This window comes from Equus asinus, chromosome 13 (assembly GCF_041296235.1).
Source record: "Equus asinus isolate D_3611 breed Donkey chromosome 13, EquAss-T2T_v2, whole genome shotgun sequence".
Lineage (NCBI taxonomy): Eukaryota > Metazoa > Chordata > Mammalia > Perissodactyla > Equidae > Equus > Equus asinus.
The window spans coordinates 30,910,676-30,935,000 of NC_091802.1; the positions used below are offsets into that span (position 1 = coordinate 30,910,676).

At 40.0% G+C, this 24,325-nt stretch overlaps 1 protein-coding gene across 10 annotated transcripts in view; it reads right to left on the reverse strand.

Moving 5' to 3' along the window:
• Positions 1-4,600: 4,600 nt before the first annotated feature.
• The window catches only part of DGKE (diacylglycerol kinase epsilon), a 23,587-nt gene continuing 3,862 nt past the window's right edge, over positions 4,601-24,325 (reverse strand). For 3 of the 10 annotated variants that reach the window (XM_070482962.1, XM_070482957.1, XM_070482956.1), the window contains exons 3-12: positions 20,083-20,242; positions 18,350-18,469; positions 16,406-16,549; positions 15,978-16,135; positions 15,574-15,625; positions 14,278-14,391; positions 13,149-13,220; positions 10,597-10,724; positions 10,255-10,366; positions 4,601-9,866 (exon numbers count right to left, since the gene is read on the reverse strand). In XM_070482962.1, the coding sequence (XP_070339063.1) occupies positions 9,687-9,866; positions 10,255-10,366; positions 10,597-10,724; positions 13,149-13,220; positions 14,278-14,391; positions 15,574-15,625; positions 15,978-16,135; positions 16,406-16,549; positions 18,350-18,469; positions 20,083-20,242 (1,240 nt within the window). In that variant the 3' untranslated portion in view covers positions 4,601-9,686. Of the gene's footprint in view, positions 9,867-10,254; positions 10,367-10,596; positions 10,725-11,019; positions 11,198-12,119; positions 12,284-13,130; positions 13,221-14,237; positions 14,392-15,573; positions 15,626-15,977; positions 16,136-16,405; positions 16,550-18,349; positions 18,470-20,082; positions 20,243-24,325 lie in introns of those variants that run through there. The other 7 variants (XR_011493771.1, XR_011493772.1, XM_070482959.1 and 4 more) reach the window with 7 other exon arrangements.

A 24,325-nucleotide genomic window follows, 5' to 3' on the forward strand; every position in this document is an offset into this window, starting at 1 on the left:
CTAGAACAGGCCCTTCCATAGAGACAGAGAGTGGAACGGGGTTCCTGGGGGCTGGAAGGAGCAGACAACAGGGAGTCACTGTCTCATGGGTACGGAGCTCCTGTCTGGGATAAGGAAAAATTTCTGGGGATGGATAGTGGTGGCGGTTGCACAACGTTGTGAAATGTACTTAATGGCACCGGATTGTACACTTAAAAATGGTTAAAGTGGTAAATTTTATGTTATATGCATTTTATCACAGTAAAAAGAGAGAAAGAGAGAGCACCTTCTGGCAGATTGTATTTTCCAAAAATGGCCACATTACTCTTTCCAGCCCAACATGCTCTTCCAGAACATGGCCACAGTCCCACTAAGAGGCAGAGTCTATTTCTCCTCCTTTGAACCTGGGCAGAGCTTTGTCACCGCCTTGGTGAGTAGAAAACAGTAGGAGAGACACTGTGTGACTTCTGAGGCTAGATCCTAAAAGGAGTTGGGGCTTCTACCTGGCTCTCCCTCTCGGAACGCTTTCCTGGGAACTCAGACACCACATGTGAGGAAGCCCCAGGCCCAGCTAGAGTCCTAGCCACAGACAGCGTCAACTGCCGGACATGTGAATGAGTGAGCTTTCCGTTGATTCAGTCCCCAGCCTTTGAGCTGTGCCAGCAGACAGTGGGAGGAGAATTAGACTCACGTGAAAAATGCACAGAGGCTGCCCACATTGCAGATTCAGGAGCTAAATAAATGTTAAGTCACTAAGTTTTCAGGTGATTTGTCACACAGCCATGGCGTGACAGCTGGAACATACAAAACAGAACACCCGGGCCTTCACCATAGATAGTCTGAGAAGCACTACTTTGAGTAACACGCTTCCTTCCTTTGGCAGCTGGAACCCACACCCAGTGAGGGACAGAGCCAGGATCTATAGCTGAAACTCCAGCACTCAATGATACCCCCACGTCTCTGCAAATGGCACAGAAGTCTATACCTGCAGCTCTGACGAGCCCGAATCAATTCTATATGAATGTCCCAATGTAACTTTACAGTCCATCTATCTAGAACCAAGCTTATCTTCTGTTCCTCAAAACCAGCCACCGGACCCCCCACGCCCCCACTCCCCACCGTGGACAGAAACAGCTGCGCCGTGGTGTCATGGCGCCCTTTCACATAGCCACTGAGGCCAAGGCTTGAACCACCTCTACCTGAGTCTTGGCAGAAGGCCTTGTGATGCTCCCAGACATGAGGGCGTGGGAGGCCTGTAAGGAGCTGGTGGAGGCCTTGTCTAGTTTGCCTCCTTATCTCCCCTGGGAAGCTGTCATGAGAAAGTTTCTCTTTTCTCTAGGATTCTGGTGAGGCGTGGGATTCGGAATATCAAACCGCGGCCCTGCAGTCAAGAATTAGCCCCTCAGCGATGGCTGTCCCACAACTCACGTTGCAGTCGTGTCATACTTTTCGGTGTGTGAGACAAAAATCTCAGCGAGCTGGCACCTTTGGCTTATTCTTTTTGCACCGGTTGAATCAGTCAGACCTTGGCCTTGGCCTTGCACGTCCTGCATGTCCCCATTTCTATCAGTCACAAAGAGTGAGCACAGCCAATATGGAAGCTGGTTGCACAATTCTGCTGTATGTGTACAGCGATGTGGGTCTCTGTGTGTGTCCATAACTGTAACCAGCTTCTTACAGACCCAGCAAAGGCTAAGAACCCCTGACCTAGACAGAAGATGGCAAAACAGTGAAAAAACAAAGCACCACAATTCCCACTGGAATTTGGAGTCTCAAGACGGGAATGGTATCCCAGCTCTGCGCGACTGGCATGTCCCTAACCTTTCTGAATCACACGTACTCATCTGGAAAACAGAAGTTATGTCTGCTCTGCCTACTCAACTAGGTTTTTGCGAGGGATAAATAAAATACTTTATCTAAAATTGCTTTATAAATGATCAAATACTCTACAAATATAAATTATTATATCACTTGATTCCAGAGCATGTGGTTCTCAGTTTCCATATTCCAGTTTACATCATTTCCTACTTGTCTTGAAATAATAGTGTCTTATCTCCCCCTCCCTCCTGTTGTCAGAGTGTTCCATTTGTCCAGGGTCTACTGCCATTGTCTGAATCACAGTCACCAGCTTTAGCATCACACAGTCAAGGTTACTGCTCATCTTACCAAATTAAAGCAAGCCTTCTGCAATATTTTAGTCAGAGTTTATTTGTTTCTAAGAAACAGAAACTCACGGCAGCTGCGCCCCCTCCTTTCCCAAAGGAAGGAAGCATGTTACTGAGAGCCGTGCTTCTCACACTACCTGTGGGGAAGGACTGGTGTTTCGTTTCGGTTTTTTTTTAAAAAAAATTTCCAGTACATCATGTGTTAATATTTTTATAAAATGCAATAAAGAGAAAAAGGACATGAAAAAGACATGCAAAATCCAAGCCACATTTTATTACGATTAGATTCAATAACCAACTGTCAAAATAGCTAAAAAAATTTCTAAACTCTTTCTCTCAATTTCTATACTAATTTCCTGGTGGATTGGAAGCAGTTTGTGAGCAACACTTCTGGGTAGTACAGATTTAAAGGATAGGAAGGCATTTCATGAAAATAAAGCCCAGTCGAGAATCTGATTGGCTGCTGGTCAATTGATGGACGTCCCCGGCCCCCCGTCTCCCCCACCGCCCCGGACCGGGTCCAATCAGCCACGAGGGAGGAACGATCACACGGTACGAACACTGCCCTCTGGTCGAGTCTTTGGTTGGGGCACTTCCCGGAGAAGGGGGCGTGAGATACAGGCCGGGAGGATCTAGGAGCGCACAACCGTGCTGGCCGCCAGGGTTGCCCCGTGAGTGCAGCGCCTCAGCAACTTCATTCATTCAGAGACCGCGGAGTGCTCCCCATGGGCTGAAATTCGGAGGCTGAGTGTAATGTCCTGCAGAGTGAGTGTTCCATAACGCAGAGAATAAAATCTTCACAAAAGATATGCAAATACTCATTAATTTGAATGCAAAGACCACCACGGTAAGCTCCCGTCCTCAAGAAGCTCACAGCGGTACTTAGCTTGCTCACAGACGAATTTACTTTTCTATCTACTCACACGTGAGAAAAATGCTGTATTTCCTAGCCCCAAAACCCTACCAAAAAAATTAAATTCTTATTTATGGGCAATGTGTAACACTTTCAGCTCATCAAAATCTCTGAATTCCTTCCACAAGTAATTTATCTTTCTATGTATATGATGGGTTCCCTTGTATGAGGAGTGCCCTTGAGGGCTGTCTCCCTAACCCTAGCACTCCCAGTGCCCAGAACAGGAAGATGTCTGCCGATATTCATCATCTTTTGACACTGGTGGTGGTGGTGGTTGTGTGGATGATGAAGAAACAGCAGGGATGACGACCTGGGATCCACATCTAGCTCGGAGTTACCAATCTGGAAATGAAGTTAATAAGGTCCACCTCACAAAACTGTAGGTTATAATGACATAAAAGTAAGTAAAAGCACCTAGCACAACACCCAAGTGCCCAATAAATGTGTGTTAAAACTGTTTAAGGAGTCAAAATATGGAACTGTCAGGGGGTAGTTAATAAGAGCACCCTCCCTGCGAACTTAGTGGGTATCACAGCCGAGCGTGATAATTTACGTTTGAAAGTATTGATCAAGAAAAGGTGCGTTATGCTTCACATTGTCTGTTTAAAAAAAAAAAAAAAAACAGGCAAGTGAGCAATGAATTTTAAGTTATTTTAAAAAATTTTGTGAAAATGGACTTCTGGGTAAAGATGACAGGAGGAAGCTGGACTGTAGAATTGCCTCCCTCTGTTACCTAATGAAATGAATAAATGATACGCCAGAAAACGTTACATGAAATCCAGATCACAGCTGAGAAAACGAGAAAGCGCTATAAAAATTCAAATGGAAAGAAATGTTTATTTCTGCCAGGTATATTAAGATGCCTTCACTTTGTCCCCACTATAATGATCACAGAACCCTGTGGGAGGCTACAGGTAATCAGGTGCCAACCAATATTTAAAAATTACATTTAATGTAAAGTCTAAATTTTTCTTTTCTAGAAAGATCAGTCCTGTCACCACTGGCCCTGCTTTCCTGCCATCAGGTGCTCTCTAGTCACCGAAGTCCTCACCACTCCTCCCTTTACCACCCACCGAGTTGCTCCAAGTGTCTGGGTTTGCAACCCCTAGGTGGGCATTAACTCCCGCTTTTACAAAGAACACTGAGGCGCAGGCGGAACAATGTTAAACCGTGGCAGAGGCTGGGTTTCCAACCTAGATATTTCAAGTAAATTCTGTACACTTTCCACTGTACCAACTGAAAATGAGAACAATTCACTTCACTTATTTCATTCCATTTCCTGCTCTACTGTGCCACGAGCGTCTACACACATGGGAATGTGTGTTTCTCCTATGTGTCATTCGGGTGTGTACACTTTATGACCTGAGGCTACAAAAGCCACGCAATATAATTTTATATTCTCCTTTCCATCCAAAAGTATCAGATCCAGAACTTGCCACATACTGTTATGTTTGTCCCGCTGTGGACCAAGGACCGTCTTCTGTGAGACTAACTCAAAGCCACCGATTTTCTTATCGTTGTGTCAAAAAACAATACGGGACCATACTTTTTAAGTGCTGCATTTTTAATTTTATTAAAAACCAAGCAAACATCTTCAACATATCAAATGCTTTAATTCACATTTCCATCTGTAGGCACTGACCACAATACAGACCAAACACAACAAAAGCAGTTAACCCGTGGTAATTGAGTGGTGGGTAGACAGAACTGTGGCCAGAGTGGGGGAGAAAGTGCAAGAGGCCAGCTGGCTGCTTCAGAGAAGCCATCACAAGTGTCCTCGACACTGTGGGTTCACAGATCGCATTCAGTCAGTTCACCTGCAAGTGATCAGGGCCAAGGATTCAGGCTGCTCTAAGTTTGTACGAGACCATTACAAATCCGAGCGCCAGTTTATCCGTAGGGCTCATTCAAGCAGATGGAGTCCGAGAGAAAGGCTGCTGGCAGAGCCCAGAAGCGGGGCAACGAGAGCAAGTCTTCTTCTGAGCCCCTGTCATCCCACCAGCCCAGCGTCCTGCCTTCTTTAGGAATTTGCTCACAGATAGCCCAGCCTCGTCATCAAATCAGGACGTCCTCCTGCCTAGACCATGTTGGAGGAACAAGGAAAGCAACCTCACTTTCCAGCTCTCTTTTCAACATGGTAAATCGGCATCACAAAGTGCTCCCTGATGGAGATTCCCCAGATTACAGTTCACCTTCTGTGAAGTGCGTTCCACTCTGACACTTTTCCTTTAACACCAGGGCATCCTCGCAGACTGAGGAAGCGTCCTAGGTCTCACAGCAGCAGTACACTGACATTTGTAGCTTCTGACTGACTTATTTTCTGCACACAGTTCCACCGTGACTAAGCTCAATCATTTAAGTTTTGTGAACTTCTGTATTAAAGGGTGACATTTTTTGATTCTTTCTCCAGAACCTTGGAATGTACCTTTTTGACACCAGCAAGCCTCATGCACCGACTACACAGTCAGGTTCATGGGGGTAAACGTGTGTGTATGTATTTACTAAATACACAGACCATTCCTATACTTCACTAAAATCAGAAATAGGAGGAACCAAGGCTAAGTCAGTGCTTCACTATCCAACAGAATGCCTCTAACACTTGTGAATGGCCAAGCGGCCATATTCCAAGCAGCAACAGAGACCTTCAAAATATTCTTTCCATCAAAAAACATGAGGTTTCTCAATATGTAAAAATCAGTAGAAAATTAACCAGGTGACAGAGTCATTAGAGTAGTGGCTTCCAAACCCTTTAAAAAAACAGTGGAATATTATTTTGCAAAGAGGAAGTATTTTACCTACTGAAATCCTGTCTGAAGCAGCACCCAGCGTGGGGCTGCGCTGACCCAAGTGAGGAAGCAGCAGCCCCTGCAGCACTGCTTGTCCTCCAGCAGGCCAGGGATCATGGATCAAAACCTACGGTGCCACGCAAGAATCTGAAGCTACTGATTTGTATGCAACAGAGTTTAGACAAATATATCAATTTGGATATGATACGAACAAATTTTTCATAGGCTTCTTTTAGAAGAAAGATTTGGGGAGAAGAGGGTAGTTAGTGGAGTGAAGGAAAAACAATTTCAAGAACATCCAATTAATTCCACTTTTCTGCCTGGTATCCATGGGGCGAAAGCCCTGGGTGAACACGTGAGGTACAGACCAGCAGCTCTGAAACCTCAGTGTGCAGCAGAAGTGCCTGAGGTGCTTGTTAATGACACCAGAGATGCCTATGTCCCGTCTCCAGAGACTGAGTCATCAAGTTGGGGTGGCCGGGTGTAGGCATCTGCGCTGCTCCCCAGCTCCCAGGTGGTTCTGATGCTGCAGAAAGCCTGCAGTCCCACTGAGAGAAACAGGAGATGGGCCTGAAAGGGAAAATTTGAGAAAAGCAGGGGCATACTTTTCAAAAGCAAAAGCAAAACCAAAACCACCTCTTCTGTCTTGTTGCTGAGAATACATCTTCATTTAGATTAGCATAGAATAACAACACTATTTTTTCCTTTTGAATTTCTAGATATTTTATAAAAATAAATCTACCTACATGCCATTGTCCCAAATTAGGTAGAATTAAAAGAAAATTCTGAATATAAAGTGCTGGTTCTTGCTTCAGTATTACCATTTTGAGGGAAAACCACACAAACTATCACCTCTTCTATTGACCTTTTCGGCTGAACAAGTACAAATTATGTATTCGGATCCACATGAATCTGTAAATTAATACAACCTTTAAAGTCTTCTAGTTAGTGCAAATTTAAAATCCCGTAATATACATTAAATACAATTTTACTTTATATTACAAATGCAAACTGTTTTTCTTTTGACATGCTGGTAGTATTCATTTTTACAGCACAAAAAGGACTTTACAATTTCTGAATCACAGTATATTTTACAACTCAAGTAGGCAACATTTCAAAAAGCAAATACTACACATTTTTGACACACCCTAAAAAAATAAAAATAAATAATTTTGACTATAAAATTTTATAAACATTAGCTACATTTAGGGTTCATAGCTAATTGTAGCAGAAAATCTAAAACACATTTAAGATCATGTAATGTTACCATTAGATGATCTGTATTTTAAGACATAAGTCAGTATGATTTCTATTAAACATGACAAAGCACTGAAAATGATCACTGTCTACTTGTGGGATCCGTAAGAGCTGCCAGGTATTCAGTATTTAAGCCACTAGGTTGACAAGGAGTTAGGAATGCGTTAGGACAGTAAGAGATGAGAGAAATCTGAAAACAGACATGGAGATAGGCTTTACTTCATACAGTTCTTCCTGAGGATGTAGAAGTTATTTTTTTTAAATCAAGACAATTTAAAATGGAACAGGAAAGTCTTGTGGCAAATTATTTTCCATAACGTGTAGAATTCCTGGGCATGTAAACAACTGCTACCCTAATGTATAACTTGCAAACATGAGTCTTGTAAATTATACTTATTTAAAGCAAGTCACATGCCTACACATTTATTTGAAATGCTGGGGAAATGTGCCTAAAAAATAAGTGAATTTGCTACAATAAGGTATTTTATGATTTGGTATTCTGAAATAACTTTCTGAAACAAAAATCAGATCTGAGAGAATAATGAAACAGAAAACTTCATGAAGGGTCAGTAGGAAAAAACCTCACTGGATTATGAAAATTGAAAAATCAATTTGTTTAAACAAATGAGGATGTTGTATACAAACCTGTTCTAAATCTAATGTAACATTATGGTTAGAATATAGTTTTAACAATTACAAAAAACTATATAGATATTTTGATTATTTTAATTCTGATATCCCAAAGTAACTATTTACTTTGATTATACAACCAGCACTGTGAATCATAAATAAGATACAGCCTAAAGCAATGTGAATTTAACAGTGTATTTATAAAATGTGCTATGTGTGACAATTTTGACCATGAATTAAAGAGTAAAACTCATTATATTAAAAACATGATCAGATAAAAGAAAATCTACAAAACTCTCCCACCACTGCAACAGGTTACCTACCATGAAAGCTATATGAATAAGGAGAAAACATGTCTGCTCACGAAACCTTTCAACACTAGAATTTAGCATCTCCTGTTGAGATCTGGAAGAGGCTAATTTAAACAAAAACAAGTATTTTATATAATGTACTGACTACCGTATACGCTACTAAGTTGTTCCTTCAAAACATGGCACAGGCCTGAAGGTGACTCAAATTTAAGTTGATGGCAATTCATGGATGACAGATTCATAATAGATGCTTAAGGGGCAGGCTGGTTAACAACACAAGCCTCGCAGAGCTGACCATCAGACTTTGGTGAGTTTTTGGCAACTGAGGGTCAAGTAAAACAATGAAACAAAGTTTCAGTTACCCACAAGTCCACTGCCAGTGCTTTCATTCCCCCTCTTTCAAAAGCATTGAGCAATATTTCCGAAGAATAAGAGTATCTGGATAATATATATCAGGAGAATTGAATTATGAGTTTTAATTACTTAGTCAATAGGCTACATTTCTATCTGACTGTGACAGAATTTATGTGACCCATTTAACTTATTAAATGAAGCCATATATTGTAAACACTAAACACAGGTATACCACATTAAAGAAAATAAATAAGTAAAAAAAATATATCTTTAATTTTAAAATAAATATGATATAAACATTTTAGCAGAGGACTGTCTACTTCCCCAAGGGGAAAGTGTGTTAAGTCGTTTGTATACAAAACACTATTGTATTTCAAAATACTAGAAGACCAGTGAATTTTTAAAACTTTAGCAGTCATTACTGAACTTTTTTTGAGCAATTAATCTGACTAGTAAATTTTCTTTAGTACATTTTTTTGAATTTTTGACACTATCTTTTAACCAAAAGAGAGGTTGGTGAACTGTCCAGCTCAGAACCCATGCGCTTCAATCCAAAGTGCTCTGAATGTTAACTTTTACCAATTATGTGGTTCTCTTTTGGCTGTACTGGGTTATAACAAGATGCTGAAATTTCAGCTCAACATGGCATTAACAGGGTTAACCAGATGACATTTGGGGTCTGAAAATGCTCCTAAAATAAAAATTATAATAAAATTTTTGGGTACTGTCTTGCCTTTATACTTCCCCTTTTAGGGTTTCCTGGAAATAGATACTTAGGGATCCACCCAGTGCTGGGCTGTAGGAAATTTTAAGGGGCAAGCTGCAGGAGGTTTGACACTAACCATCTCCTTTTAAAAAAGCAAGTGAATTTTTAAAATCTTATTGGTGTCGCCACATTAAGAATTAACATGGAAATGACTTTTCCACCCCCATCCTGCTGGCTGTACAATGCATCCCTCAGATGTGTGGTTCAAGGATGAGGAACGAGAGCAAATGCTTCAGAGTGAGTCCACTCTCGAATGGAAAGCCATGGAAAACATCTCACCTTCATGGAACATTCGGTGACTTTCTAAAGTTAGTACTCTCCCATCAAAGTGTTCTGCTTTTAAAAAGAACCAACATTTGTAAACAACTGGAAGTCTGGCTGTTTTTGGAATGCTATTTACATAAATGTATACCCATTGTACTACTGGTGAAATTAGGACTAAGTAGTTGAGAACTTCTGCTTTTGGCTGAGTATGTATCTACTCGTCTGTGAGGATCTGCCCTAAGTTTTCATTTCCCCATCCATCTACTCAGTCTCCCTTACGTCCTCTTGATCCGAAGCACTAGAGATGTCATCGTCCGTTTGCTCTCCGGAGAAATATAACATCAGTGCGTGTGTCTTGTGAGTTATGGTTACAGTGCAGGGCCCCTGGGCCCACGGCTCCCCATCCACCTGCATCGGCATCATCGAGCACTTCAAAATCAGCTGGTAATATCGAACAAATAATCAGAAAAAACGTCAGTTCCAAAAAGGTTCATTAAGGTCTTCCTTAATAATATCATCCACAATCCCCTGACCCTTCTTAGGGACGTTTCTTAGCATCTCATTCTTAGAAAACTAATCCGAACACATCCTTATTCATTGATTGTTTAAGGGATTCTGTCCCACCAAACGCTCTATTTCTTCAGCTGGATTGAGGGCCATATTTCCTGTTTCTTCCCCAGCCCACTTGAGCCCCTGGTGGAGAGTGATCACCAGCACACGCTGTAACCCCTGCTTAAGGAAAGCTACAGAGTGTGTATTTTCTTCTACAGATCAATGGTGTAGAAATGGACTGGGACCAAGCAGCCTGTTACAGCAATATTTCACCTACCCGCACTGTATGTGCTTGCCCTATTCGAAAGGGATTTGCCAGTTTCACTTGAATCTGAGCACAGTGGAAAGACCCATACACTCCAACAACTTCCAGTAAACCATCATCATGCCTAGAATTGGGAAAAGGAAATATGGATTATATGATGCAATAAAATAAAATCAATCATGTCAGGACAATTACCTTTTAACATGGGTGGACCATCAACTTATTAAATATTTATATTAACGAGGTATACAAAAAAGAAAACTTGAGGGAAAAATGCTAACAGTCTATAAAGAACAACAAACTGCTTTGAAGAAGACAGTGATATAAAAAAAACAGACTGCACGCAGGACATACCTGGCTAGAGGGTAGGTCTCATCTCCCATCCCTTCCCACAGTCTGCAGCCACCGCCCCAGTATCCGATGTTCAGAACTATAATACCTTCCAAATTCGGCAGCTCTACTCGCTCCCCATCCAGTTCTAGCTTTAAAGAAATACAAGTATTAGTTACTATGGGGCACACTATTTCCAGACACATCCACTTAGAATTCACAGCCATTTTCCTATTTATACGACGTGAGAGATGCACGTGTAAGAGAAGATACTTCCTACCCCTCACTCAAGGTAATCTGGTCTTTCCCACCTGGTTCAATGTTTGTTACAATACATGAATTACAACAAATGATTCTTTTTTCAGCCAAGGTCAATGATGTCCTTTTTGTTAAATCCCATGATTTTTTTCAGGCCTTATCTAACTTGCTGTTTCAATAGGACCAGACACTGCTGACCCTCTCCCTCTTTCCCTGAAATATTCTCTTCCTTTGCTTTCCGGAACCCAGGCTCAACTTCTCTGGACGTTCCTCCTCAGGTGCTGCTGACAGCTCCACTTCCTACCTCGTGTCGACGCGCTCCTCACAGCGAGGTACCAGGCTCCTTCCTCTTCTCACGCCACAGACCCTGGAGGGAAATCTTAGCCACTTCCATATTGTTAACTGCCATCTCTGTGCTGACAGCTCTATTTTGCTGGTCCAGGAAAGTGAACTGGGCCAGATCTGTATATCTTACTGCCCACAAAACACTTCCAACTGACTGTGGCACCTAACACTCCTATGTACAAAACTGAGTTAAGCATCTTCTCTGCAACCCCCGCCAATCTCCTTCCCAGGAAAGAGCAGCACCATCCCCCGTGGCCGCCTAAGCCAGAAACCTGGAAGTCACCTTTGACTTCTCTGCCTTTACCCTCCACATCCAATTAATCACCAAAACCAGCTGTCACTACTACTAAGTATCCACCCTTCTCCATCATTCCTAATAGTACCCTAGTCACACACACCATCCTCTCTTCCCTAAAATGTTCCTAACTGGTCTGTCTCTAGCTTTACTCTCCTCTTATTCGTCTCTCAGAGCAGCTGGATTGACATGTATAAAATGCAAATGTCATCCTCTAATTACAACCCTTCAATGGCTTGACTCATGCTCATGAGAAAATCCAAGCTCTTTAGCAGGCCAATGTGATCTGGCCTCTGTCCAACTCTCCAGCCTCAGCTCTTGCCTCTTTCCCTCCTGCGAGCTATGCACCAGCTTGAACTCACTCAAATAGGCCACGTTCTCTCCTGCCTACGGGCCTTTGCACATGCTGTTCTTAGCCAAGAACAACTTGCATCTCCTTCTTCACTCAGCTAACTCTTACTTAATTTTCAGATTCCAGCTTGTCACTTCTTCCAGAAAGACTTCCCTGTTAGTCACTTGCCTTAGACAGTTTCTCCAGCCCCTGGGTTATGTATTGCTCTTATTTATTCCTATAAAACTGCATACTTTCCTGATCATATCCCTTCCCATACTGCACTGCAACGTGGTTTAAATGTCTTTCTTTTCTCTAGACTGTAAACTTAGAGCAAGGGATTTATCACTGTAACCCCAGTACCTAGGTCAGTGCCTGGCATTTTGTATGTGGCTTCACAAATAATTTTTGTATGAATAAAATATCAGACAAAAAAATAAAGTGCTACCTCGTATGCTTCATTCCACCAATGCTACCAAAGCCTAGGAGAAAGGAAACACGATGAAGCAGAAGGACGCTTTCCTAACGGAAACCTTGCCATGCCTTGCGTGCTGCGGCTGCAAAGGCTGTGAGCTAAGTGTCTGCCTGACCACGCCGCTCCCCGCGGCTTATGTAAAATCAGGCTCCTCGCTCCCTGCTCAGTTTTTTCACTGTTTCCCAAGCTATTTATTGTTTGGCTCTTCCCTTTTTACTTATTTTACCAGGTCTAGGTTTTCTGTATTAATGTCTTTGCCGTTGCTATTAATCATTACGGATTCTCCTGGAAGCAAGCAAGGGACACATACGAGACTTTGCCATATCATGATACCAGGGATACTGTGGCAATAAGCATTCAAGAGTATCCCATTTTCACTGCTCATACATTTTTATTTGGCTTTAGTAGGTAACAGCGATACATCACCACCGCAATCAACTGTTTCCACAACTGTAAACAAAACGAAACTCTGGGTTTACGCTTCCTCTCATGAGTCAGGCACTGTGTGAGGTAACTTCACATTGGTCATCGTGTATGAACGGAAGCTGCTGAGCATGAGTTAAACAGGCTCTGGAGTTAGCTGAACATGGGATCAAATCCTGATTACACGTGTATTTGGGCACTGTGTGAATTTGGGCAAATTACTTAATTTCAAATGGTTTTCTCTTCCGCATAATGAGAATATAACAGTACCTGTCTTACAGGGTTGTGGTGAGAATTTAGTGGGATAACGTGTAGAAAGCATTTGATCAAGTGCCTGGCACACATGCGCCACATATGTTAGTGAAATGCCTTAAGAGAAAATTCAGCATTTTTGTTTTAAAAAGAAAAACTTCAAAATCCAGAGACTGCCTAAAACTTTAAAAGCTTACCTCAACTTTTTTATTCAAATCTTTACATTCTTGCACTAAGCAATCTTTGGTTCCATAGAATAAGTAAACAGCCTAGGAGAAATGGACAGAAAACATGATATTAAGGCATTCTCACAACTGTAAGCAAGAATGAGACCCTGGCCCAGCTCCCTGGCACGCCTGCTGGGCCGGGTTTCCTTGGTGCGGACGAGACCCGGTGTACTGACGGGAAGAAGGCACACCAGTACTTTTGAGTTTAATTAGCCCATTTTTCAGGGGGAGTGTGGGATAGGAGTGGTATGTGCCCACATGGTGTTTCCTCCCAGTTTGTCCAAAAAGCTACATTTTATAAAGAAATACTCTATTAAAGTTAGAAAATTCCACCTTTTCCGAGTACTTCAAATTACTTAATGAAAGTAACAGAGAAATCTAGCAAGCATTTGATAATCACCTTCGAGTAGAGAAAGGCTGATGGAAGCAGAGACGTTAATTACCAATTGCACAAACAGCAATACTTACTGCCTTAGGAGCCATATTAATAAAAGGAAACTATTTGTAAATTGGAAATATTTGTACAACAGCACCAGGAACAAAACTGTTCTGTGTTTATTTTTCACATCCTGTTGCTCAATCACCAAAAGTCATTAAAACAATTCCAAAACAAAACGTCCACCAAAGGCATCAGCTGTAACAGGAACCAGAGCAATGGTCTGAGTTAAAGGCCATGGTAAACAAACTGCTCCGTTTTTTTTTAACCTCATCTGCCTTTTGGAGTTTCTTCCACCCAATGAAATCTATTTTTCCATTAATGGCTTCGCCAAAAATTTATCCGGCCTAAAATTTCTTTCCAATTTTAGTTGCCATTTCAGTAAGATAAGCTACCATACATTCCATCTAGTTGCCATCTAAGTAGAACACGGTGTCAAACATTGTTACTTTGAATTTCAAAAAAATCTGTCATAGTTATAAAATACTTTAATAAAATACATCTAAGGATCTAATTTGACAGTCTTACACAAAACACAGCAGGTAAATGCTTCCATAAGGTAGTTCTATCAGCATCAACTTGAAAGAGTGCTAGATATAATTAACTATTGATTGTTACTGTACCTTCGGTGATAAGCAGGAAATGTTATGTTATCCAACACACCTTATTAAGAATTCTGCTAGAAAACAGAGACGGTGCCTTCTCACGATGAGCATGAAAATTGAGGGCCATGAGAGCATCAGGTCCAACAGAAAAATAGTTGTTCATCGTGAATTCCTGCGAAAAACGGTAGGAATAAGCAGCAGATTATGCTTCAGTCCAAACCTGTCATATATTAAATATGTAAATCTTAGTCTTTACATTCTTTATGAAAATTTAATCCTTTCTGATTTTACTTTTCACACAGAACTATTTTATGCCATCCAGTGAAGTTTCCAGAAATAAAGCTTCAGAGGCTTTAGAGTTCAAAGGCTGATAACACAGATAGGAATTTCACTTTCCACTTTGGTTTAATGCGCTGCACCTCAGCTCTTATCATCTAGAAGGGCTCTACTCTGCACCCAGACCTCCCACTCCTGTTCTCCCATGACATTCCTTTCTACTTTCCTTGCAACTCTCAGGATCTCAGCTCCTATCAGTCTCAACCCAGCCTCATGGTCTCCCCTTAATTTATCTTACATCTCAACCCAGCCTGGACTCCTCAAACTGCATCTCCAGCTCTGTCTCGTTCCTGAGCAATAAGTCTGAATTTCCAACTTCTTGTTCAATGTGCCACAGCCTCAAGGTTGATATGCCCAAATTCTAACTCATTTTCCTCCTACTCAAACCTGAAACTCTATTTTTCTTATATTGGTCAATGTCATTTCCATATATCCAGTCATAAAAACTGGAAATCTAGTAGTAACACATATTTTCTCTCTTCCCCTAATGCCAATCAGCTGTCAAGTCTTGATTCGTCCTACCTCTAAAATGTCTGTGGATTGTCCTCATGCCTAACATTCCCCTGCTTCTGCCCTACTGCGGGTTTCCAAACTATTTCCATGCTATGTCCAGAGTATCTTTTTGAAAATACAGATCTGCTATCTCAGGATTATTTGCTACTTGCTACCCATGGTTTGCACCCTTTAGTCTCTATTTCCTCTGCCTGGAAAGTCTTTTGTTCCTTTCTTGTTGATCTCAGTTGTGTTCCCCTTTTAAGGACCAACTCACATGTCACTTCCCCCCAAATCTTTCCAGCCTGCTCTAGCAGGGCAGGACCAAGCACAGCTGCAGCCTGTTCTCTCCTCAGCACTGTTTACAGTCCCACTTGGGAGCTGAGCACGTGCGTTCCCTTCTGCTCCAGGACCAGCTCCCTAGAGATGGGCACTCTGCCTCTGTGCCCTCCACAGCGCCACACCTGTACAGAGGCCTCCAACGTCTCTGCTGAGACTACCTGCAACTGAAGCCCTAAAAACATACCTTGGGTTTCCTTAAGTGGTAGTATCCTTTATTTGTTACTTGAACTTTCCACCTATAAAACAGAAGTTAAAAAAAAATGAGCAATTACTACCAAATTAACTGCTAATTAACTAGAATGATTACCAATCAACTCTGGATGCCTGGTAGATGAGGTTCGCCTGGTAAAGCAGCACTGGGAAGGACAAGCATCTCTGAGTGAGCACGCAAACACTGAGGAAGTACTCAGCTAACTGAGGACCTCAGTCCTCACACGACACCAAATTATACAGCAACAAAAATACGACTAACGCAGTCTTTTACACTTAAATTACATTTAACTTTATAACCAAACAAGTCTTCATTTATGAACCAAACAATATTCCAAACACTCAAGAAATCTACCTTTGGCAGGAAGTACAACCTACCTATCGAGTTTAATTCCATCTGCTTCCATCACATTTCTTAAGACTTGAGCCACTGGGATTTCTCCCGCATAACCTGTTCCCCAGCCCAGCGTGTTGGACAGATCGTTGCCTGTTCCCAGAGGCAGCACTGCAACCTGCGGGATGTATTCCTCTTGTCCCTAGGACACAGAAGGTAGTTAGATTTTTCTCTTCGGACTATGTGTAGGGTAATCAAATTTGGTAAAATTTAAAGACCAAAGAAAGAAAGATACAAATACAAGAACAGTATGTTGTTTTGCTACAGGTAATGTCAACTGCTTAAGCATAACATTCAAAATTAGGGATGTCTTCTAATATTCATCTGCATAATCAAAAATACAACCAAAAATATTATATAATTATCTTGGCAATACTTCTGTGAAAGGCAAGTAGGTCTCAAAGATTGATACCTTAATCTTCATTTCATCAATTGCATCCAGGACCCAGCCCACAGTCCCATCCCCTCCACACACAAGCACACGAGCTGAGTAACAGGGAAGGAGAGTACAAAGCTGCAGGGCTTTGATAGGAGGAGTTTTAGTTACATCAAAAACCTAGAAATGAAAGAAAAGGGAAAAGTTATCACTGTCCTCCATTTGTGAGGATGATTTCCCTTCAGATGAGTACAGATACGGGGAAATCACACTCCTGGCTATGAGGCATTTGTCTTTAACAATAGCCAGGCACTGTGCCAGACTATACCCTTTGTGGCTCATCCCGACACTGACCCTACAAAGCACAAGTAAGCCTCATCCCATAGACCAGGAAATCAAGGTACAGAAGGTTAAATACCCTGCCGACGATTCCCCTGATAATTAACTGCTGGCACATAACTCAATCCTACCGTCTATCCATTACACACGCTGCCTCCTTCCTGTTCACAGGAAACCTGAATGTGCTAAGTTCACCTTTAACTAGTGCTTCGTATTTCATACGGAATTTTTAAAATCCTTTACTAGTACAAGTTGGTACACATTTCTGGAAAATTATTTTGTAATATGCATAAAATGACGTAAAGATATAAGAATCCTTGATATCTATAATTCTGTAAATATCTGGGAAAATACTTCGAAAGATGAAAATGCCCTGTGTATAAAGGTATTCAGTGTGGCATTATTTATAGTTGTACTACCTTGGAGAGAAACTCAGCCTCCAACAGCAGGAGACTGGACAAACTTATGATGATATATCCATTTGACTGATTATCTTAGTCATTACACATGTAATTATAAGGATTATGCTGCAATATGGAAAAATATTTATACCTTTAAGTAAAGAAAATAGAATGTAAACCTGTATCTAGATTATTGTCACGGTAATGTTGACATGTAAATGCAGAGACAATTCATGGAAAGAACATGCACAAATGAAAACAACTGATGTATTTGTGTGGGGAAACCTTTCCTTTTTTTTAATCATTTTTTATAATTTCCTTAAGTTGTATAATGTTGAAAGGGAAAAATACAAATTGGAAGGCAGAAGGCTATTGTTGCATTTCTGATTGTGGCACAATGGGTTGTTTAGTTTTTCAAAGTAGAAGCTGCTAGCATGTAAACTCCATCTTTATGGTGTGGTCCTTTTTTTCTTATCTAAATTGAGGTCTAACTTACACATAATAAAATTCACCCATTTAAAGTGAACAATTAAATGATTTTTACTAAGTTTACTGAGTTGTGCAACCACTACCACGATCCGGTTTAGAACCTTTTCATCGCTCCAGTAAGATCCCTCAACGTCCACGTGCAGCCGCTCCCAACTTCCCGCCCCAGCCTAGGCAACCACCAACCTGCTCTGTGCTGCTAGGTTCCCCTTTTCTCGACAGGTCATGTACACGGAATCATACAATGTGGGCCCCCCTGCAGGCTTCCTTCACTTAGCATGTTTTTGAGGTTCATTCATTGTAGTATGTAGGTCATTTGTTCCTTTTCATCACTGAATAAGATTCCACTGTACGGGTACACCACATTTTGTTTTATCCACTCACTGATTAATGGACAGTTAGTTGTTTCCACTTTATGGCTATTATGAATAATGCTGCTATGAACATTTGCATAATAGTCTTTGTGGGACATATGTTTTCCTTTCCCTTGGGTAGCTTCCTAGAAATGGGATTGCTAGCTCGTATGGTGAATTTATGTTTAACTTTTTAATAAACTGCCAAACTGTTTTCTAACGCAGCTACACCCTTTATTTCCCCACTACGGAAGTGCCTCTTTCTCCACATGTTCAAATGGCTTGATAATTTTATAATTATTATTCTTTTCTATAATCAGGTGATTACTGGTTTAAAGCATTAACCATTACAGTTTAGAGAAAATGAAAAGATTAATACAGAAAGTTTTCTCTTTAGTTACCTGGACTGGATTCAGGAGGATCCTAAATTCTCCCAACAGTCCTTCTCCCATGTTAGTTCCACTACGAGAGTTGGCCAGGATTATTAAAGGAGCCCATTGCTTTCCAAGCTTAGAGGCTAGCTGAAAAATTAATGCGAGTGAAAAGGGTTTAATATCTCAAAGACAGTGAGCAACAAATTTTTAATTTCTTGATAAAAACAACGCTGTAAATTTGCTGAGAGAAAAACAACTATCCCAGTACAGTCAATACATATAGAAATCAAAGAATTCTCAGGGTGGAAAGAGACCTTAGAGATGAATGAATTTAACTGGCACTTCCTGTATAATTCTCTTCTACATTTCTCTAGATGGCCATCCAGCACATGCTCGGACACTCATGTAAGAAGGAACTCACTAACAAGGCAGCCCCTTCCACTGCTAAGTCAAATTATTAAAGAGTTTTGACTTAAATTGAGTTTAAAAATGGGTCTTTCAATAACTTTCATTTATTGTTCTAATTTTGCTTCCTGAGACAACTAGAAATGATTTCATTTTTTCTTCTATGCAGCCGTTGGGCTCAAACACCTGACACATTATAGCTTTTATTAGTCTTGTCTCCCAGGCAATACATTTCAAGCTCTTTCAACTGTTCATAGAATGGACTTGATTTTCTCTGCTCTCTTATCTTGACTGTCCTTTTCTGCATATATTCCAATGTACTTTAGTCTGAAAGTTTTTCTCTTTTTTAAATGGGGTACTCAGAAATAAAGATTCAAGAATCCGGATTTCTGCAAAGCCAAAGTTAAATGAAATTTATGTTTTTCTAACCTATTTCTTTCCTCTGCCCTTCTCCTTGTGAATGTAAACATTAATGAAGATGTTCCATGGTTGTACTTACTGATTCTCATCTCTTGTGATCTTAGATTGAATTCAGATACATAAGGGACTGTACATTTAAAAAATACATATTACAACAACATTAAACATAGTGTTTCTAAATTTTAAAATGCCTCTTTCTTTTGCAGGAATATTGACAAAGATGACATTTAAGATATAAAATCCTAACCTGGAAAAGACACAATTTAATTTTAAAATAAAATAGTTCAATTTAATTTTGGCATATTAAAGCAGGAAATAAATGCAAATTTTATAGTTATTCCCTAAAAGCTACATAAAGACTGAGAGATACATTTCTATCAATTTTCATACACACACACACTGCAGAGTGCTGCTGACAGCTTTAATGTTCAATATTACTTGTGGGGACATCTAACGCGCAATGTTAACTTATCTCCAGGCACCCATGTAAAGTTCCAAATGGAAAAATTCTTTTAGAACAACATGTGAGGAAAATCAGTGCTTTCTTTTCACTGGCAATAAGCTTGAATCCCTTAGCTGGCTGTTCACCAGAACCATCTGAGGACCCTAAAAAAATATGGATTCCTGGGACCTACCCTGGACCTACTAAACCAAAGGGGATGGAGGTGGACTCAGGAATCTGTATTTTTAAAAAGCTCCCCAGGTGATTCAGATGCAGGCAGTGATTCAGGAACCACTAATCTAACATTTCCAATCTCCCTGCAGACACGAAAGAACTCAAGAGCCAAAATCTGTGGCACATCTCTAGGAACTGGGCAGGGTTTTACGGCTTACCACAATGATGCCTCTCTCACACACAGTCGTAATTCTCTCACACACTGACTTAAACAACTTTTTGGAAGTGAGTTATATAAGGAAAAATAAACTGTGATTACCAGTGCGTAATCTGTTTTTTTGTCTTTACGCATCTGATTAATAGAGGTTAAATAACTTGGTGGGATGATGAGGTTTTTGAATTCTCCAAAATCACACTCTTCATTCCTTAAGCTATTTTTCATGCACTCATCATGTACTGTTTTCTGACACCAAATGCACCTAAAGGAAGGAAGAAACAAAGACAATAATTAATTTTAAACCATAATCTTACTGGTCTGCAGACCAATCATTTTTGTCAAAACAATTAAAACAGTAATTTCATCACCATTGAGCATAAAAATCTGGCAAATAAAAGATTTAGGATTGTATCTGCATAGCCAAAACAGAGCAATAAAGTGTGAACGTATTTGGCAGTTTAACCTAACAGTGGTTCTTATAGTGTGGTCTGGGGCCCCCAAGATCCTTTCAGGGCATCTCTGAGGTTAAAATCATCTTAATAATAATATTAAGAAGTTATTCCAGGGCCGGCCCCCTGGCCAACTGGTTAAGTTCGCGTGCTCGGCTTCGGTGACCCAGGGTTTCGCTGGTTCGGATCCTGGGTGCGGATATGGCACCGCTCTTCAGGCCATGCTGAGGCGGCATCCCACATGCCACAATTAGAAGGACCCACAACTAAAATATAGAACTATGTATTTGTATTTGGGGATTTGGGGAGAAGAAGAAAAAAAAAGACTGGCAACAGATGTTAGCTCAGGTGCCGATCTTTAAAAAAAAAAAAAAGGATGTTATTCCACCTTCATTCTCTCAAAAGTATACAGCAGTTTTCCAGAAGATGTATGACATGTGTTATATTCATAAGCTGAATGCAGAAAGGGGATAGATAGGAGAATCTAGCTGACTTCTAAGCCAACAAAATGTACCAAAAGTGTAAAACAATGTCACTCTTTTCACTAAATTTTCACTTATTTTCATAAAAATACTTATGCTACCATTACTGTTATTTTAAAAATGAATATCTAAATGACTGCTTAGTTTTAATTTATAACACGGTAAATATCAGTAGATAAAATCCACACAAAAAAAGCTGGTCTAGAACAATGGTTTTGTGCATTGATTATTTGCGCTTTGGCTGAAGTAAATTTGTGAGGCTAAAGTCTCAAGGCTTAAATGCCCGCTGGCCTGGGTCCCCGAAGCGCTCAAGGGCCAGCTTGAAAATATCTTACCTTATAACCATCTGCGAACACTTTAGTAAAGGCAGTAAAATGGTGAATTTCTTGTTGGGGGTTAATACAAAACTAATCTGTATGTTTGCATTTGAAACACAGACAAAAGACATTTACATTCAGATTTGCCTCTACCTTTGGACCCATGGGTGAAACAAGCAGAGAACAGGGCTGGTAAACGGCCTGGTTTCTATTATTAATCTGCTAAGTATTTAATCCCCTCACAGCTAAGGCGGATCTAACCCTACAGACAAAAGCAGGCCGAGGGAAAATAATGGTTACAATTAAATGAATAATGAAAAAAGAGAGGATAGAAACTCTTTCACCCCAGGTTAACTCTCTGGGACTTCTATTTTAAGGTTGTTTTTTCCAGTTGGATGTTCAGAGTTGTCAAGCAATCGCTGCTATTTACTCAAGAGTCCTAGTTACTGCTAACAGGAGAGTTATCTGCATGATCTGCTCAAGAGAAAACTGTGAAACAACATGCGTGGTAACCAGTGCTAATACTCGCTTTCAAACTGAGCTTGAGAAACTACAACAGACCGCTTAGGCAGCCAAAGCACACCACCTCCACCTCCCGCTCTACTATTAACTTTACAACGGTGTATTATTATTGAAAATAACTCTAAAGGATACTCGCTGAATTATTCCGCGATGGTTTTCTCTGGGAAGGAAAGAGGGAGGGAGGGATGAGAAGAACATTCACTTTTTACTCTATATTTCTCTTGTATTGTTTGAGTTTCTAAAAACCAAATATGTTCATGAACTGCTTGTATAAATTTTCTAAATTGGATTTTAAATAAGGTAATATCAGCTTACGCTTGAGAATTTAGAAAATACAGACATCAAGTAAAAATCATCCAGAGACAGTTACTCTTAACTTTCTGATGTACTTGTTCTCAGTTTTATAGTGCACATATGTTTGTTTTTCAGGTTAAGGATATAATGTGTATATATCTGGGTAGTATTTTTCTTCCCACATTGTATCATGAATATTGCCCTATGCCATTAAATATTTTTAAAAAATATGGTTTGTAAAGAATGCATAATATCATATCATATGGAGATATCAATTTATTTACCCCTCCCCCTTTTTTTGGTGAGGAAGATTCGCCCTGAGCTAACACCCGTTGGTAGTTTTCCTCCATTTTTTGTATGTGGGACACCTCCACAGAGTGGCTGATGAGTGGAACAGGTCAGTGCCCAGGATCCAAACCTGTGAACCTGGGCTGCTGAAGCAGAGCACACGGAACTTTAACCACTCGGCCGTGGGGCCGGCCCCCGACCTTTTTTTTTTTTAACATTTAGATAGTTTTTCTAAGTATAAACAACATGATGAACAACCTTAAACATAAATGAGATTGTTTCCCTGGAGTCTCAGAAGTTAAGTCAATGCATTTTCCTCAGGTTCTAGATACGTGTGTCCAGTATGCTTGTTACCAGTCAAGAAGGTGTCCAACATATAACACTTGCTAATACTGCTCATCAGCACTTAAAGACTTTTCCTTGATAATTTGATAGACAGGAAAAGTATTTTATTGTTTTAATTTGGAGGTCTTTGATCACTAGGTGAAGCTGAATTGTTTTTGGCCTGCTTTTGTAAATTGATTTACGCCCTATATTCATCTTTTACTAGGTTTCAATAACTGTATGCACTTTTTATTTATGTAGGAAATCAACTTTTCTGTTAAATTGATTGCAAACTTGTTTCAGCTGTCTTTTAAATTGACCTTTTTACTGTATTTTATTTTTTCATAGATAGGTCAGTATTTCCCTTTGCAGTTTATTTAAACGCTTTTATTCTTCGAAGTCCTTTACCATTTCCAAATAAGATAAATACCCACCTATAGTTATCCCCCTGCCCCCCAATTCTGTTCCCACACTTCTGTCTTTAATGCAGTGCTTCTTAACCTTCTGGGGCCACAGATCCCATTGAGAATCTCGTGAAAGTGTCAGGCTTTCCTGGAACCTTTTTGAAGAACTAGGAACCCCTGGTTAATCCACTGGGAGTTAATTTTGGTGATACTAGTGTACAGTGGGATACGAAGATTTAACTCTTTTCCTCTCAAAGAGCACTAGGCACTAGTCCTAGCAAGATTTATAAAATCATCTTTTCTGTTCCCGCTGATTTGTGACACCTTTTCTCCTTTATTAAATTTTCATAAATTTCAGAAAAGATTCTTTTAACCAAGATGATGGCTATTATCAGCCTTTGCTCTGTAAAGGTAAGGCCAAGATTCTTACTAGTTATTTGACATTATACTTTTCCTTAGAAATATCATACTCAAAATTGAGACGTATTCTCTTTACATATTTTGTAATTAGTATTTAACTCAATCTAGATTTCAAACCTGATGGGAAAATAAGACATTAGTTATAATGTGTTGATCTTATTTTAGTTTTAGTAATCATGTCACTGAGTAATTGCTTCTGATTTTTTCCCCAACTTTTTATTTTGAAAAATCTTAAACCTATACAGAAATCAAAAAAAGAGCAAAATGAATACCCTTAAACCAACCCTTCACTCTAATTCTTAATTTTTTCTCCCACGTTTGCTTTCTCTCTTTCAATATAAACTCATATACTGCTAAATCATTTGAAAATACATTGCAGACATTATGAGATTTCACCTCTCAGTACTTCAAGCAAGTATTTCCAAAAAAAACAGGATGGTGACCTTGCTTTTTAAAATGTCGTGCATTAAAATTTTTTTTATAGTGAACACAGGTACGCCCACCACCTACATTCCAGCATTAACATCTTACTGTAATTGCTCTGTTATATTTTATCCATCCATTAATCCATTTTATTTTTGGTGCATTTCAAGTAAATTTCAGAAAAACAGAATACTTCCTAAATACCTTGGCAAGCACACATATCATTACTTGGATTCCATTATTTGTTTATAGGTTTTTCTTCTTTTGATGTAAAATTTACATACAATGAAATGTATAAATCTGTACGTTTGCTGAGTTTTGACAAACGAACATATTCATGTAACTAAAACCCTTATCAAGACAGAGAACATTACCCTACGTGCGATTCTTGCACAGGAGTTTGACTGCATTATGCTTTTAAA